The sequence below is a fragment of the Rhinolophus hipposideros genome (genome assembly GCF_964194185.1).
Source record: "Rhinolophus hipposideros genome assembly, chromosome: 11".
NCBI lineage: Eukaryota > Metazoa > Chordata > Mammalia > Chiroptera > Rhinolophidae > Rhinolophus > Rhinolophus hipposideros.
This window is the reverse complement of record NC_138057.1, coordinates 79,080,346-79,097,423: the sequence shown is the minus strand read 5'-3', so window position 1 is coordinate 79,097,423 and position 17,078 is coordinate 79,080,346. Positions and strand designations below refer to the sequence as shown.

Genomic DNA, 17,078 nt, shown 5'->3' with positions numbered 1-17,078 from the left:
AGGCAGGATGGCCCAAGAGCGGCACAGGGCCTTCCTTCCCCATCACTGTCCCATGCCCAGCCCCAGCCCCCTGGCCTGATCTGTGAAGGCCTCTCCCAACTTCCCAGGCAGAGGCTCCCTTTGCAGGGTCGATACCCAGCAGCTGGCCTCAGAAACCGGCTGCTGTTCTGCCACTTTCAAATGAATGGAAAGGGCAGTAAAGGGACCACATTCTTGTTTCTTCATTCACTCAATTCAATCGTGCTTTTCTGAAGGGCTCACACTTGGTTTCCACTTGAGAACCACACGTTTTGCAAATGTTTGGCTCCTCTGGATGAATTGTGAAGGGGAAAACGCCTGGTGTTCGAGAAGGGCAGCAGCCCAGGCTGGATCTCAGCTCAGCTGTGCCCTTGGGTGACCTTGGGTATGAGGCTGTCCAGGCAAATGCAGACTCCTGGGCTGCACGACTGCTCTGGGGCCCTTTAGCCCTGAGGCTCTATAATCAACCAACTAGAATAGCTTTCTTGTCCTGCCAGCTGTCCATACCACCCCACCCAGCTCCCCCTACCATGGGCACTGCTGCGGTGGAGCAGCAGTGGAACACTAGTGCGGTGGAACACTACTGACCGGAGACCCCCACCTGGCTCCTCCCCTCTCAGAGAACCAGCACCACCCCTCCTGTCCCTGGAGGTGGGTCATGTGACCTCAGCCCAGCCATGCTCACTGGTTCAGGGCTGGCCACCCGATCGGGGCTGGGTCAATCAGATTCTCTCGTCTAGGAAGTCCACTTGGGGCTCAGCGAGATCTTGGTGGGTCTCCACTAACCCTTTGCCCAAGAGGGATTTAAAGGGGCCACCCACAGCAGAGAAACAGAGGCGAAGAAGGAAGCTGGTGCCCGAGAGGAGCTGCCCTGGGAGCTGGGGTAGAGCTGGGGGATATGCAGGCGGAGAGACCAACGCGCTGCTCCGGGCCCTCATGTTCAAGTTCTTGTCCCTTCTCTCAAGGCGGAGCTGCAGCCTCAGGCATGAGTGGGTCCCTGTAACTTACCTCCAAGCGGGTCTAAGACCTCAGACTTCTTGACCTGCCACAGACCGTCAGGGGAAGGAAGCCAGGTTTGGGACCAGCAGGCTCTGGCCAGGCCCTGTCGGTTCCAGGAGGCCAACCCAAGCTCTTACCCACACCTGGGAGAGCTCACCTGTCCTCCAGCTCCCGCTGGGCCTCCAGGGCCGCTCTGCCCTCCAGCAGGCTCCAGAGAAGCGTATAACTGGTGTTGGAGGCCAGCAGCGCCCTCCAAGCAGTGGCCTTGGTTTTGGTGGCAGTGTCCTTGTGGCTGTATGGAAATCCCAACGAACATGGCCAAGAGCTCACAAGGAAGGGGGCCTGAGCCCCAACACACCCGCCCTTGACGAGTGCGCCATTTCTGCATGACTCACGGTAAAGACTGATGGGAAGGGGACCCACACCCCTCTTCCTGTTATGTAGAGTTTATGTCCTGGCAGGATGAGTAATAGAGCCTTTTATCAGACATAAAATCTCAGTTTGGATAATAAGTGATATGGTCATCCTCACAAACACAGCATAGAAGAGAGTGGTTAAGACAGCCTGGGTTTGAACCCTGGCCTCTATCACTTCCAAGCTGTGTATCCTTAAGCAAGTCACTTAACTTCTCTGTTTTTCCATCTGTAAAATGGGTCTGAGGTCCCAACAGTACAACTAACGGGGAAAACTGCTGCAGAGACTATATTTTTGGGATCTTAAGCTGCTTCTTAAAGGTAGTGGATGAAATGACCCAAGTGTCCATCCGTGGATGACTAGATAAGCAAAATGTGGCGTATCCATACAGTGGAATATTATTTGGTTGTAAAAAGGAATAAAGTACATGCCACCCATAGACGGACCTTGAAATCATTATGCTAAGTGGAAGAAGCCAGAGGCAAAAGGCCACATATTGTGTGACTCCGTTTATGTGAAATGCCCAAAATAGGTAAATCCATAAACCGAAAGTAGGTAGTGGTTGCTGGGGGCTTGGGAGGTTGAAGAGAAATGGGGAGTGATGCCTAATGGGTATAAGGTTTGTTGTGCACGACAAAAATGTCCTAAGACCGATTGTGGGGAGGGTTGCACAAGTCTGAATACACTGAAAACCATTGAATTGTACACTGTAAATGGGTGAGTTGTATGGCATGAGAATTTTATCTGATAAAGCTGTTGTATTTTTAAAAGGCCAGAGGATGCTTTCAGATGCCTTTCGTTGGCCAAGGTGCCTTGGTGTACCCCATGCCCCCCTTCACGCCCAGTGTCTCTGACATGCTCATGCTGTCTTTACACATCTCTCTTTCCCACAGTGGCGGCATTCCCCCCCCAAGACCCCATTAGGCAGCTCTTGTCCTCATCTGATTCCAACTCCTGGGGGTGGGGACACTGGCGGTGCTGACCCTGACCCTGGAACCCCCCAGGAGAAGGGCTGGGCTCCCTTCATAATGGTGTGGGCAGGACCGCACCACATCCCCAGGGCCTGGGGGCTCACCTCCTGGCAAGGACACGGGCCTCGGTGGCCAGGTGGCTCCAGTTGGTGAGCTGGCCGGGCACTTCCTGAGGAATGCCCTTTAGAGAAGAAGAAAAGAGGAGAAAACTGATGGTCCATTCCTGAAGGGCAAGGAACCACATCTGGCTTAGTCCCTGGGCAGAACCAGATAGGGTCAGTTACTTTAGAAATGCTCAAAGCTGGCTGCACAGTCAGTCTCCAGGGGGCAGAGCCCCAGAGTGTGGAAAGAACAGCAATGACTCGCTGAGTGTTCACTGTTTGCTTGGAATGTTCCTTGCAAACTTATCTCACTGAACCAGCGGAGAAGGCATTAGAGGTCCCCCATTTTGGCAGATGAGGAAACTGAGCCTCCCCAAAGGGAAAAGCCATGCCCAAGATCAGCAGGCCAATGGCACTGAGCCCAGGCTCAGTGGGGGGAGGGGACTCCCTGGGGTACCAGAGAAGCCAGGACGGTGGCTGCATGCAGAATTTCCTCTTCTGAGGACTCCAGCACCGCCTTTAGGTCTGCCAGCTGGACACAGGTCTTCTCGGCTCTGGTCTGGGCACAGCAGGCACTCCGGATCAGCACCTGCAGCTGCTCCCGGGCGGCTTTCACAGCACCCTCAAGGCCTGTCACCTGCTCCAGGAAGGCTTCCCGGAACCCTGAAGAAAGCCCGCAGTCCAGGGGGGTCACAGAGTGATTGAGATTTCACACTAAAGTCTCTACCCTCAGGAGACCCCATCTGTGCCCTCCACTCTTCCTGAGCACAGCTTAACTCTAGCACCAGGGCTGAGCACCACCAGCCAGTTCCAAAGGAAGAGCCTCCCCATTATACAGATGCAAAAGCTGAGGCCCAGAGAAGGCAAATCATGACCCAACGTTCCACACACAGGAAGTCAGCCACAGACAGAGGACTGGCAGGAACTCAGGCCTTCTAGAGCCACACAAGCAATTCCTGAATCGGAGACAGCAGTAAAACTGCCTCCAGTCAACTCTGTAATTTGCAATGTGAGTCAATATGGGCATTTGAACACGCAGCATCCAAGAGCTCCCTATTTCGATCCTTAGTCTTGCTAAGAAGTGCTCAGCTCACCTCTATCTGGCTTATGAACATAAAATTTCACAAAATAACCAATTTGCTTTCAATGCTCCCTAAATGTCAGTGTCTCAGGGCCATAGTCTACCTGGCTTTGGTAACAGTCTTTTTTCTTGTTTACTCATTTATTTTCTATGCTGGGGATATAGCCGTGAGCAAAATGACCAACAGTCAAGACGGCAGGAGCTTTACAGGTTCAGCACCTGGGACAGAGCTTCAATGGTCATTTGTTGAGTGAATGAATGAATGAACCCAGCCAGGTCCTCACTGAGCTGATAGTCTGGTTGGGGCAGTAGGTGTGGGGGCTGGTGCTTTAGTTAGAGATTGATATTGATGAAGTTATGAAGTACAACTGGGTGACAGACATTCCCCCCATGGGGTGTCATGGGAGGAACCCACCTCCGTCAGGGAGGGCAGACAGGCTCTCCCAGCAAGGGGGTTCCCCTGGGGCTGTACCAGGAGCCCTCAAAGGATCTTGAAACCAGACTGAAGGGCTCCAAAGGGATATCTGCCAGCCATCTCTCCCATTGCCTCCTGGTCTCCCACCGTGCTCTCCTGCTATACCTGGCAACACATGGTGGCCCTGGTAGATGTCCCCCCTTGGGTCCTCTCCCTGCAGAATGTCCATTGGTCCCCAGGGCCTGCCACAGTCAGACCCCTGCAGCCATCCCTCCATCAAGGTCAGCCTGGCCTTCAGCTTGGCAGCCTAGAGAGGACAGGGAAGGAAAGGTGTGTGAGGCTGGTGGCCTGGAAGTACTGTCTGGACACATCTCGCTGGCTTCTGCCTGGCCTGCCTCCCGAGTGTCCCCTTCTCCAAATGCTACCCTGGGCCTCGAAGTTAAGGATACGGCAGACCTCTGAGAACCGGTCCTGCACACCCCATCCCTGTAGCTGTCCCTTCCCTTCTCCCACACACACACTTGCAGGCATTCATCTGACCACACTGTATCCTACTGAGGGAGGGGAAGGGAAGCCCAGGAGAATTTCTGTCTGTCCTGCTGTATTCCCAGGACTTGGCAGAGAGGTGTGCTGTGGGTACCTGGTGGCTGAGTGAGAACGTTATGCAACATCTCCTAGCACCGTTGTTTTCATCATCTGAACAATCACTGCATTTACAGAGCGTCTGCTGGGAGCCAGCGGGGAGTGCGCGCTAGCCACGCACCAGCTCATGTTCACCTTATAACTACCCTAAGAGGCAGGGCTTTCAGGTCCCGAGCCCTCTCCTGAATTCTAAAGTCCAAAATGCTCTGAAAAACCACATGGCCTGCCAGTCCTCATTTGATGGCAAACTCCGGTTCAGAAAACCCTGAACTGACACGGAAGCAAAACTGTTCTGAATAAGGCTACGTGTGGTCTTTCTCGACCCCTATTGGTGTGAACAGTCATCTGTTGTCCTGCAGATGTATCAACGGGTTTGATTACCGGGCTGGCCCAGGTGCAGCAGGGGGAGGACCTAACATTCAGCTTATGTCGGCTTATCTTTCCACAGAGCCATCATTCCAAAATCTGACCTCATCGGTTTCAGGTGAGCTGTTGCAGGCCTAAAGTAGCTCCCTTTTAGAGGTGGAGACACTGAAGTTTACCTAGGCTGTCACCTGCCTGGGAGCATGACAACTATTAGGGCTGCGGGGAAGAGAACCCCACACCACACCACCACCCTGCTTGAAATTCTACTTGTGCCCCAGAGCGGGCATCACCCTTCTCCTGACCCTCCCCACAAAGGGCTAGCTGTGGTCTCATTCCCATTGAACTTGAGAAAGTGTGACCTCGGTCTGGGTGGTCAGTAAGGAAACAAGTCGAGAACTCCTGCCTACTGAGGTGTGGGGGGAGGGCAGAGGTGAGGCTTGAGCATGGTTGGCATGGGCCAGGAGGCTGGGTGTGCACAGAGTGAAGGCAGCCAGTGGCCCTGGAAGGCCCGAGAACTACGGATGAGCAGGTAGTTCCTGGTGACCAGGACAGCGCTCGCACTCACTAGGGGCATGGAGTGAACGGGATGTGGCACGGGCCTGGATGGGGCGGGCTCACCTCTTCCTTCACCAGGGTGTAGCAGGTCGGGCACTCCTGGCATTGTGTACCGCCAGCCGTGAGGAAGAAGTTGTCCTGGCAGCGATCACACTTGTAGCCCACGAAGCCAGGCCTGCACACACACGTGCTGTTCTCATGGCACTGGGCTGAGGAGGCGCCCAGCGGGGAGCATTTGCAGGCTGCGGGAGCCGTAGCGGATGGCGTCAGTTACCCTGATGGCCACCCAACACCAGAAGCCCCAGGCCCCGCCGTGCAGCTCACACCCAGCTGCTCCAACCCCCGGGCAGCTCAAATACATCCCTGGGTCCTTCCCAGGAGACCAATTTAGGTCAGAGGTGATGAATGAGAGGCTGACTTCTTCTAGTGTTCCCCAGGACCTAAGGAGCTGCCATGCACTCTAACTGCACAAATGAGGAAACTGAGGCCCAGAGAGGCGACACAAGAGCCCCAGGCTCAAAGGAATTTAGCAGTGGCATCTGGGACTAGTTCTGAGCCCCCCATGTCGCCCTCTGCTCTCTCATTCCACATTTGCGTGGCTGCTCTGAGAAGACGTGCCAGTGACTGACCTTTCTCTCTCCTGCTGCGTGGTCATCTTCTCCATTGGTCCTCTTTGCCCAGAAACCTCAGGCCCCACCCTCCAGGTGGTCCAAAAGGGACCTGGCTTCCTTACCCCGGCAGCCCTTGATGGAGAAGCCAAAGAAACCCAGCTGGCATCTGTCGCAGGCCTGGCCCTCGACTCCTGAGCGGCAAGGGCATTGCCCAGTCTTGGGGTGGCACTGGTTCTCCTGGGAGCCCAGCGGGTGGCACCTACAGCTGTGATAAGGGAAGGAAACAGGTCTGAGTAAACTCTGGCTGCTCCCATTCCAGCGTGTGCTAGGAGATCACACCCTCTGCTGACAACGCCCCATCTTCCTGTCGGGAGATGTCAGTAAGCTTCCCCCAAGCTGTGCCATGGGAAGTAGTCTCACAAAATGCTCCCCACAGAAAAGAAAAGGCTATGGGGACATATACATCTTGGAGGCTAGAACCCTCTGTAGGAACAGTAACGATGCAATTAGCATATTCAAGGGTCTGAGAAGTCACATAAGGAAGAAGCCTGTTTGCTTCGCTGGGCATTTCCCTGGAGTCCATTGTTCCCCAAAGACACTGTCTAAGGTGCTGTTGTGGCCAAAAAGGTCACTGAGTGACAGTGTCACTAAGAAAGGAATCAGAGACAAACCGGCCCCCTATCCACCCGGACATCCCCTAGGGCTCTCTTGGCCTGGATCCTGGGCTGGCAGGACTGTGAGTCTGACCCCCAAGGGACCGTCCCTTTGTCCCCCTTCGGTGCAGGGCACAATGTACCTGGCAATAGGCCTGGGACGCACGTTCCAAGCCAGGCCCCTCTCTGGAGGCTCCCTGTTGCTTTCTTCCATCGGGTGAGACCCAGGGAAGGGCACCCGTAGCTCACCCCACCCACCTCTGGCAGCCCTTTCCCGGCTGGAGGTCGTAGAAGCCTGGACTGCAGCGGCCACAGTCCCGTCCGGTCACGTGAGGCAGGCAGGAACACTGGCCAGTCACTGGGTTGCAGGGTCTCTGCTCACGGATGGAGCCCCCTGGGTTGCAGCTGCAGGCTGAGGGTAGGAGCAAGAAAGGGGGTTGGAGAACCGTGCAGAGCACCTGTTCAAGCTTTGGAGGTCCAGGAGAGGCAGAGAAAATGGGGAGCCCACGGAGGTGACTCATAGTCAACCCGGACTCCCAAACTGTTTCTGGGAAAAGGCTCTAGGCCCAGGCTCAAATTTCAGCCCATTTGCTATATCCTTGGAGAGAGCCCAGATGGCCCTTCTGAGCCAGCTGAGCCTCAAGGTGTGAGAGGAGGCCAGAGACTCAGTTGGGGTCACAGGCAGACGGACCCCTGTACCCACTGTTTTGGATCACTCAGCCCTACTCCCCTGGGGCCCAAAAAACAGAGTGCTGACAGGTGCTATGTGGAGAAAGGGCTCAGGAGCCAGTTTGGGGCAAATGCCGAGCCCCTCCCTGCAGCACGTCCAGAAGCCTCCATGGGCTGATGTACATTGCAGCCCTCTGAGAGGGAGACATTGGGCTGAGCGCTAACCCAGGCAGTAGAGATGGACAGAAGAACCGCTCAGCCAGGAGGCAGAGCCTGACTCGAAGCCCAGGGGCAGGAGGAACATGGTAAGTGCCACAGGCCTTCCAGGACAGTCTTCTTTGCTAACTGTGGAGTGTGAGCTCTGCGCTAAATTATTAAGGCAGAAAAGAAAAAATCACAGGACCAGATCCCAAGGCTGGAGGAGCCCTGGAAAAGAGAAAACTGTACACTTTCCGGACAAGAAACAGAGAAGGTGAGGAATCTGCCTCAGGGTGCACAGCCTTGCAGAGCAGCAGGCTGGTCTGGTGGAGAAGGGGCCCAGCATCCCCACCCCGTGGGCCCGGGCGGTGGGTACTCACGCATGCACCTGTCTGCGGGCCGAGGGGCCAGGGCGTTCCCGTAGAAGCCTTCCTGACAGTGGTCACAGTGAGCGCCTGTTGTGTTGTACAGGCAACGCAGGCAGTGGCCAGACAGGGGGTCACAGTTGCCCACGGCATTGGGGTCCACGTTCCCAGAGCACTGGCACTGCTGGCAGGGCTGCGGGTCCCCAGAGAGCCCCAGTGGGTCCCCAAAAAAGCCATCATCACAGATCTCACAGCGCCGCCCTAGGGAAAGGAGAAGGCTGTGTGTGGAGGAGCAAGCACGAGGAATGCAGGCCTGCTGGGTCCCCACGGGGTAAGGGCAGGCATGCACCAAAGCAAGCGTCCCTAGAGTCCCCTTGTGGAGCACAGCAGGGGCTCTGCGGCCAGGCAGACCGGGAGCAGGGCCCAGCTCGGCCATCAGCTGGCTGTGTGGTCCTGGGCAAGCTACTGTGCCTCTAAACCCGGGCCCCTCATCTGCAAAGTGGGGCGATAACGGCAGCGACCTCAAGGGACTGTTGAGAATATGGGTGAGATAATTTGTGCTTTGCTCCCCCAGTTCTTGGGATCCCTGCTCTGGGGCCTCTGCCCAGCCCAGCTGCTGGCTGTCAGCGACCTGCTGTCACAGCGGTCCCCAGCAAAGCAGAAATTTGACAGGACCAATGTAATGGGTTGTCCTGATGCAGCCACAGGTACCAAACTTAGACTCAGATGTCTGGGATCCTTGGAAACATTGTGTCAAGTAAAACAAGCCAGCCACCAAAGGATAAAAACTACGATTTCACATAAATTAGTTACCTGGAATAGTCAAATTCAGAGAGGCAGAAAGTAGAATGGTGGGGTGCCAGGGGCTGAGGGGAAGGTGGAGTGGGGAGCTGGTGTTCATGGGGACAGAGTTTATTTGGGAAGATGACAATGTTCTGGAAATGGACGGTGGAGATGGTAGCACAACAACGTGAATGTACTTAACACCAACAAACTGTGTGCTCAGAAACGGTTAACATGGTAAATTTTGTTACATATGTAGTCATGATTATAAAAATTATAATGGAATATACCAAAGAAACATTGAGTTACACACTTTAAATGGGTGAATCGTAGGGCACATGACTAACATCTCAATAAAGCTGTTTAAAAAAATATCAGATGTCTAGGATGGGCCTGAGTCCTGGAGTAAGAATGAGGAAGAGGGAGAAGACTGGGGATGGGGACGATTTCTGCTTCACACATTACCTGGTAACATTGTTTAAAAGCTGAAAGTGTAATCCGAAGTTTTCTGCCATAATGTATCAGCCAGAGAACTTGTTAGCAAAACAGATTCCTGAGCTCTGGTCAAGACACTAAGGCTCTGTGGGACCAGGGCCCAGTCACGGGGATTTTCAAAATCTCACCTGAATATGTTCAATGGCCCCAGTTCTGCCAGGAGCCCCCAGCAGCCCGGGGCCATGGCTATGGGGTGATGGGACTCAGTGTCCCTAGAAGTCAGGCCTGCCACCCCTAAGCTAAGCCCTCCCTTATCTGCCACACTCTAAACGCAGGACTCCAGTCCTGGAGCCCAGTTAGAAGCAGGATCCCAGGGCACGAGCCACTCACCTCTTTGGCCCAGGGGGCAGTGTGTACACACCACGTCCCTGCTCTCTGGGATGGTGGTGCAGGCTGACTGTCCAGGGCACGGACAGGGCTGGCAGTCGTCAGCTTGGCCTACGAAGGGGTTGCCATAGAAGCCTGGCAAGCAGCGCTCACAGGATGGGCCCTCGGTGTGGTGGCCACACAAGCAGATCCCTGAGAACAAGACAAGCACCCAGTTACCCCTGCCTGAGCCCAGAAGGCTCCAGAGACAGCAGGCAGGCTCCTGGTGGTGGGGGTTACAGAATGGGTGGGAATCCTTCCAAGGTGGACATGTGGGGATGAAGAGTCTACCCTAGGTTCACAGCTACCGTGTGAACTTGGGCAACCATGTAACACCCCACGCGTGGGTGTCCTCACCTGCTAAATGCATAACAACCTCAAATGGGCTCTGACCCCACGGGGTTTCTGTCAGGATTCAATAAGACCAAGCAACCAAAGTGTGGCGCACAGCCCCTGGCATATGTAAGTATTATGACTTCACCATTCTTTTCTTTTCCAAACCTATAACCAAACCCACAGACGACACAGCTAGTGTTTGCCCTCACACTTTTCCTTGTCCCCTTCGTCCAGGTGCTGTTAATTGCAGGGGCCAGAGGGAGAGTGACACAGACCCAGATTCTGGCCCTGACATGAGGCTCCCTTTACGGGGTCTGTGGGATCCCAGAGGCTTCCTATCCAGTGGTTTCTAGCGATGGTGGATCCTGCAAACCCCCTTGTCCAGCCCCACAGCACCTGGAGTCTGCTCAGAGCCAGGGGTGCTGAGGAAGGGAGGCCCCACAGCCAGGGCCTGGGTGAGAAGGGGTTAAGCATGACCACCACTTCCAGGAGCTGGGGCTGAGAGCAGGGGGAAAGAGAGGAAACCCAGGTGGGAGTGTGAGGGCGGGGACTCCAGCAGAGCAGAGCTGGCATCCAAGAGGAACAGTCACGCCTGCCCTGCTTTCCATTAGTCCCTGCCTCGGCCCAGCACGCACACGCGCGTTACTCTTCCTTCCACCCAGTGTGGGCAGCAGTGGCTGCTCTGCCCATTTGGCAGATGAGGACTTGCTAAGCAGCAAGTCGTAGCACAGCCAGGGGCTCTGAGGGATGACAAACTGGTCCCATCTCATGAGCCAACTCTGCTTCCTCAGTGGGCTCTGCCTGGAGCCCTGCATGGCAGGATTATGAGGCCCCATCTGGGTTTGATCAGTGATGCCTGCCATGGGCACAAACATGGGGAGGCCCCTCCTGATACGTGGGCTTTCCCCCCCTGGCTCATCCGCTGATTCCCAGGCAGCTGTCCTTTGTCAGCTCCAGTGTGGAACCTGGGAAAAGCCAAGCAGGCGTTTCCCTTCTCAGAGACCCCACAGGCTCCAGACGGCAGCAGGGTGCTGATTCTCCGACTTCCTGTGTAAGGGGCCCGAGTTGTGGTGTGGCGAGAGCTCAGTGTCCAGTCCCCTCCGGCACCTCCTGCCCAGTGACCTCGGCCGAGGTCTCTCTGAGTTTCCTTTATTGCACGTGGTAGTGAACTTGTGGGAGGAGCAGCTCTGCCATCTACTGGCCGTGCAGCGTCCCTGCGCCTAGGTCCCTCGCCTGGAAGACGGGACAGTCATGGTCCTGGCATTCCCGGGGATGCTTGCAGGATTCAGTCATGTAGTGCACAGAAAGGCGGCCAGGATGTGGAGGCACTCGGTGACACTATCTAGTTCGTGTTGGTTTTAGTGACACTCACACACGCACACAGCTGCCCTCTTTGGGTCAATACCCCTCTCACTGTTCTGGGTGCAGCCAGGTGGCCTGAGGATGGGGAGCTAGGAAACTCACCTGTGTTGGGGTCACAGGTGCCATGCTGATTACAGGTGCAGGGGACACAATTGGCATAGGGACCTCCCAGGGGTGTCTCCCTCTTGTATCCTGGAGCACAGGACTCACAGAACTGGCCCACATATCCCTTGGGACATGAGCAAGTCTCCACCCAGGAGGCTGGGGGGAAAAGCCCCCGCTGGGCCGATGTGAGCCGGACCTCAGTCAAGAACACCTGGCCTGAGAGCGAGAAGAGAGAGAGAAAGAGAGTTACAGGCACACGTTTCTCCCCCAAACCTTCCTGGTCACACAGGCAACCGGCAAAGGGTTATTGACCCACGTATATAAAGGCTGCTCGTGGGTCAATTATCATTTTAAAAAACGGTCAAAGGGCAAAGAACAATGAGGCAATTTTCAGGACAAGAAAGGATATGGCTGGGGATTTTATGGCGAGACGTTCACTCTCACGGATTATTAAAGATGCATAAATTTAAACGATGACAATACCATTCACAACCCTCAGATGGGTAAGCATTGTAAAGACCAACGTCTGAAGGACAGGCTGTGGGGAGCTCACGCATGTGGATGTACAAATATAACTGAGAAGGTTCTGCTTCTAGAAATAGAATAGCTCCTGTCAGACCAACCTTCCCACAGAAACCCCGGGAAAGAGTAAACAACAATCTGGAAACACTGGAGGACCTCCACAGCAGGTAGGGAGTGGGAAACGCCTGTCATGGGAATGTGACTGGTACAGCCTTTGTGAAGGAAAATCGGGCAGCACGTATCAAAATTTAAAACATGTCAGTGCCTTGTAGACATCTCTTAACTGAAGGTTGAGTGAATGACAGAAGGAAGTGCTAGAAGCTGCTGGAAAGAGTGAAAATGCAATTCCTGTCAGGAGCCTGAGCTAGGGGGCCTCAGAGGGATCTGGGGAGCAGGGAGGCTTTGGGGGAGCATAGGGACGAAGGCAATTAAACCACAGCTCCAAAGAGGAAGAGAAGCTGGAACTAGGTTGGGTTACACCCCCAAGCCTTGGACTTAAGGAGGTCTCGGGGAAAGCCGGCCACCTAAGCCAGAGGTTCTCTAAAGCAGCAAATCACCCCCTGGAAGCAAACCTGTGGGCGTTGGGGTTGTCACCACAATGGGGCCGCTTGCGGATCCCACCGCCAGCAATGGTGACTTGGCCTGTGGTTCTTGGCTGGTTCACTGGCCACACACCTGGTGCTCAGAGCTGCCCATTCTCAGGCCCCTCACCTGTCCAGCCCCTGCCTCTGTCCTTAGCATCTACCTGCTGCCTTGCTGGTTATGGAACCTGGGCAAGTGTCCCGACCTCTCTGGGCCTCAGAGTCCTTCTCGGTACAATGGGGACAATATCTGTCTGCCGGGAGGACTCAATGAAGGAGCCCCGGCCCAGCTGCTCTGGGGGTTCTCCTCACCATTACTGACCGGAAGGACGTGGGCTGGTCCGGATGCACAGAGTGGTCAGATTGGCGAGCAGCCGCTGGAAGTGGAAGGGGGGCAGTGGAGGGTCCACGTCCTCAGAGGTCTCCTGCAGCCTGGCAGGGGCAAGGGGGTCAAACCAGAACCTGAGGCTGGGGGCAGGTGGGGCCACGAAGCCTCCAGCAGGGGAGGGGACGGCCAGAGCCCCTAGGCCCCAGGGGAATCTGAGTATGCCTGGACCTCAGGGACCATCTAACCACCGGCCTCACTTCTCAGGACAGAGCAGGACACTTACTGGAACTCCAGCTGTGCCTCCCCCGGCTGCCCGGCGTCCTGGGGGCCAGACAGGCTGGAGTGCCGCAGAGTCAGGGCCAGGCCTGCCCCTTCTAGCCTCAGCTGCACGGGGCATGGGGAGCTCCCGGCAGGAACCCAGAAGGTCAGTGTGAGGGGCTGCCCATAGCTGAACCGCTGGTCTCCCAGGAACTTCTCTGAAGACAAGAGAAGAAGGCTTTGACAGTCTCCATTTAATTAACTTGATATTAAATGTCTGTATTGATTTTATTGGCAATCAAACATTCAAAACAAGACGAAAAGCACAGCAAGTAGGAAACCAAAAGCTGCCGCACAGCAGATGCTGAGGCCAGTCCCCCGATACCCGTCAGCCCAGGCTGCAGCCAGGGCTTCAGCACGTGCGAGCCCTGCAGTCACACGGGGCCTCACATCTGCTCTAATGCCCTGTGTCACTGTCTGGACATTCTCAATGCTTTTACCTTTGAACGTGGGTTTTGTAGGGGAGGTCTGATGGGACAATACATGGGAGCAGAGGTGACACACACCACCCGCACGGTGGTGGCACCTGGCCACCGCCTCAGGCAGCACACATATGGACTCACAGGCGTGGGAGTTTAGTGAGGCTCAAAAAGGACAAGGTAAGGGTCCACACGGGTGGCGAAGCAGGGGCGTAGATGGCCCCACAGGCCACGCTTTCCACTGGGGCCAGAATATGCTTCCAGCAGAAAAGCAGCAAGGGCGTACTGAGAAACACAAAGGACCACGGAGTCCTGTGATAGCCTTTCTTATTCGGGTTATTTCTCTGTACGAGCCCACCGCTTGTGCTGGAAATCACAACAGGGAACAAGGGGACGCCCCACTGTTCCTTTTGCCCTCAGTCCCTCTGGACTCATGAGTAACTGGAGGTAGAATGTGTTGCTAGAACATGGAGCAACAGGAAGTGAATAAAAGTGTAAGTTCGTCCACCGGCCTTGCCCACTGCGGTGTGCCCTTCCCCCAACACAGAGCCCAGCAAACACTTGCGTGAATGACTCCTTTCTCTGAAATGTGTTCATGAAGCAACCGTGGAACAGTTTTCCATTTGTGGGCCACTGAGCTTGGAGTTTCTACCCCACGAGGCCCCAAGGATCCAAGTCCATTGCTTCCTGGCTGCAGGGCCCTTGGGTGCTACATCCACAGAGGGAGGGGAAGGGCAGGACTGGGTCGGGGAACTAGTGGATCCTGAATCTGGCCACAGAGGAGCTCAGAATGGATGCCAGGCTTCCGGTTCTGGGTCTGATCATTTCTAGGAGAACAGCGTTGCCCTAATAGATGGTGCTGTAGTTCAGAATGATTTAGAACTTCTTGCTACTAGAGGAATCCCATGGCTCTCGGCATGGGGTACACTGGCCTGGTGGGGTGAGGGGCTGATGAGACGTGCACAAGGGTTGTCTAGGGTGGGACCGTGGCCTGAAGGAGCCCTGGGTGGCAAGGCCATGACGAGGAAGCAGGGGGGCTCCAGCAGACACTGTGGGGCATGTGGTTGGCCGAAGTACGTTCCCAAAGGTGTCCACTCCTAACCCCTGGCACCTGTGAATATTATGTCACATGGCAGCGGCCATTTAAGGTTGCAGGTGGACATCAGGTTGTTAATTGGCTGACCTTAGTGATTAATAAGGATTATTTAGTTGGGCCCAAAGTGGTCACAAGGGTCCTTAAAAGATGGAAGAAGGCAGAAGAGGTGGTGTCAGGGTGATGCAATACAACAAAGACTGGACCGGCTCTGAAGATGGACGAAGGGGCCAAGAGCCAAGGATGCAGTGGCCTCTAGAAGCTGGGAAAAGCACGGGGACAGATGCTCCCCTGGAGCGTCTGGGGAATGCAGCTCTGCTGACACCTTGATTTTAGCCCATTTCAGACTTCCAACCTCCAAAACACTAAGAGGATAAACTTGTTGTTTTCAGCCACTAAGTTGGTGCTAATTTGCCAGAGCAGCGACAGGAAACGCACGGGGCAGTCCTGCCCTGCCTGTGCTGGAGGTACTACCTGGTGCTGTGAGCTCCTCTTCATCTTCTGGGTTCAGGAGAAGCCCCCTTGGGCTCCATCGTGCGGGATGCTCTGAGCCCCCCATGCTGCCGGCCCGCCAGCCATCGTCAGCTCCTGGACAGCAAACACACACACAGGCCCCTGTGATGCCCTGGAGGGTGGTCTCCATTTCACGCCTTTCCCCTGGTCCAAAGGACAGCCCCCAGAGGCCTAAGCACAACCTGAAACAATGAGCACAACCTCACGTGTTCTAGAGACAGGCCACGTGAGGCTGAGCCGGCTCGTGCCAGCAAATGCTTGGTGCCCACCACCGGGCAGCTCAGATCCCCATGTCAGAGCCAGGGCGGGAGTTTTATGGTGGGAGGTAGCCCCAGGAGAAGCTAGAAAGCTCAGGGACCTGGCTCTCTTTGGGGCCTGGGCAGACCTGTGGGCCTGCACTGCTCCTCAGTGGGTTTTGGGCACAGCATGAGGACACAGCCCTGAGACCCCAATGTGGGGCATTGGGACATCAGGGCCATTTCTAACAATACTGGACTTCAAAGAACGTCTTCATCTATGACCACACTGTCCCTGACCTTGGAGGGCATGTGTCATTAGCCCCACTGCATGCAGGGAGGCCACCTGGTTAGGAAGCGGTCAACCTAGGATAGGAATCCAGGATAGGAACCCACAATAGGAACCCAGGATAGAAACCCAGGCTTCTGGTCCCCAGTCCCAATTCAGTCCACACTCGCTCTAGGGAACGGCAGTACACCAAGCACAGTCTAGAATAGAGCAAGTGGTCTCAAGGGGACAGCTGAGGGAAGGGGTGGAGGCCAAAAACCTGGGGCACCCAAGGGGTGCAGAGGGAGGAATGAAGAAAGGAAAAGAGGTCAGAAAGGGGAGAGCCAGAGATCCCTGGTGCCAGGCTAGGTTCTCCCCCTCACTGGCTGTGTGACCCTGGGTAAGTAACTTGACCTCTCTGAAGCTGATTCCTTATCTACAAATTGGGGCCAGTGAAGTACTTATGATACCAGGAGCAGTTCTCAAAGTCAGTCTGAATACTCTGGGTGATCCTCGAGACTCTTGGAGGTCAAACTGTCTTCTTAATAGTAACACTAAGCTGTTATTCACATTTTTCATTCTATCTCTCTCACAAGCATACGGTGGAGTTTTCCAGAAGCTACAAGATGTGTGATAGCACAACAGACTAAATGGCAGAAGCCGTGGTGAGAATCAGCTGACTTCTATGAAGCCAGGCCTTAAGGAGATGTGCAAACATGTAAAATGAGGAGAAGTCTTCTCATAATTTTTTTTTTTTTGCCTTTTAGAAACAGTTATTTTTCATAGGTGGATACTATTTTTTATTACAAGTTTACTATAATTGTTTTTAAATGAATACATAGATATTTTCAAATTACTGTTTTACTTTCTAATACATAGAAATTAATCCATGTAAATTAATACATAGAAAATAACCATGTAAACAGCCCACATAACAGAAGTGCTTTGAAGGCCTCAATAATTTTCAAGAACACAAAGGAATCCAGAGACCAAAACGTTTCAGAACTGCTGGCCGAGGATGATTGTGAAATAACATGAAATGAACCCAGGGCCTGGCTCAGAGTGAGAACAGATGATGACACTGTTCTTAGGATCTATAAAACGAGCCCCATCTGACACGAACGTTCATTCTTGACTCCTGGGCTAAGGGAACACAACGCTCTCCCATTCCAAGTCCCTCTCGGTCCTGCTTTCTGCGCGGCGCCCAGCAGAGGGCGCACTGTCCCCGCGTCTGGCCAGAGCCTGAGGTTCCATCCCTGGTTGACACTAAGCTCCTCCCTGGGGGGAGATATGAG

General features: G+C 54.6%; 1 protein-coding gene across 1 annotated transcript in view; it reads right to left on the bottom strand.

The window, feature by feature from the left end:
• The window catches only part of LAMC3 (laminin subunit gamma 3), a 56,544-nt gene that overhangs the window by 8,959 nt on the left and 30,507 nt on the right, over window positions 1-17,078 (bottom strand). The window contains exons 9-21 of the mRNA XM_081065509.1: window positions 15,241-15,354; window positions 13,220-13,412; window positions 12,931-13,040; window positions 11,503-11,721; window positions 9,667-9,855; window positions 8,074-8,319; window positions 7,085-7,238; window positions 6,296-6,438; window positions 5,626-5,804; window positions 4,165-4,306; window positions 2,961-3,166; window positions 2,507-2,583; window positions 1,175-1,309 (exon numbers count right to left, since the gene is read on the bottom strand). Coding sequence (XP_080921635.1) covers window positions 1,175-1,309; window positions 2,507-2,583; window positions 2,961-3,166; window positions 4,165-4,306; window positions 5,626-5,804; window positions 6,296-6,438; window positions 7,085-7,238; window positions 8,074-8,319; window positions 9,667-9,855; window positions 11,503-11,721; window positions 12,931-13,040; window positions 13,220-13,412; window positions 15,241-15,354 — 2,107 coding nt within the window. The remainder of the gene's footprint in view (window positions 1-1,174; window positions 1,310-2,506; window positions 2,584-2,960; window positions 3,167-4,164; window positions 4,307-5,625; window positions 5,805-6,295; window positions 6,439-7,084; window positions 7,239-8,073; window positions 8,320-9,666; window positions 9,856-11,502; window positions 11,722-12,930; window positions 13,041-13,219; window positions 13,413-15,240; window positions 15,355-17,078) is intronic.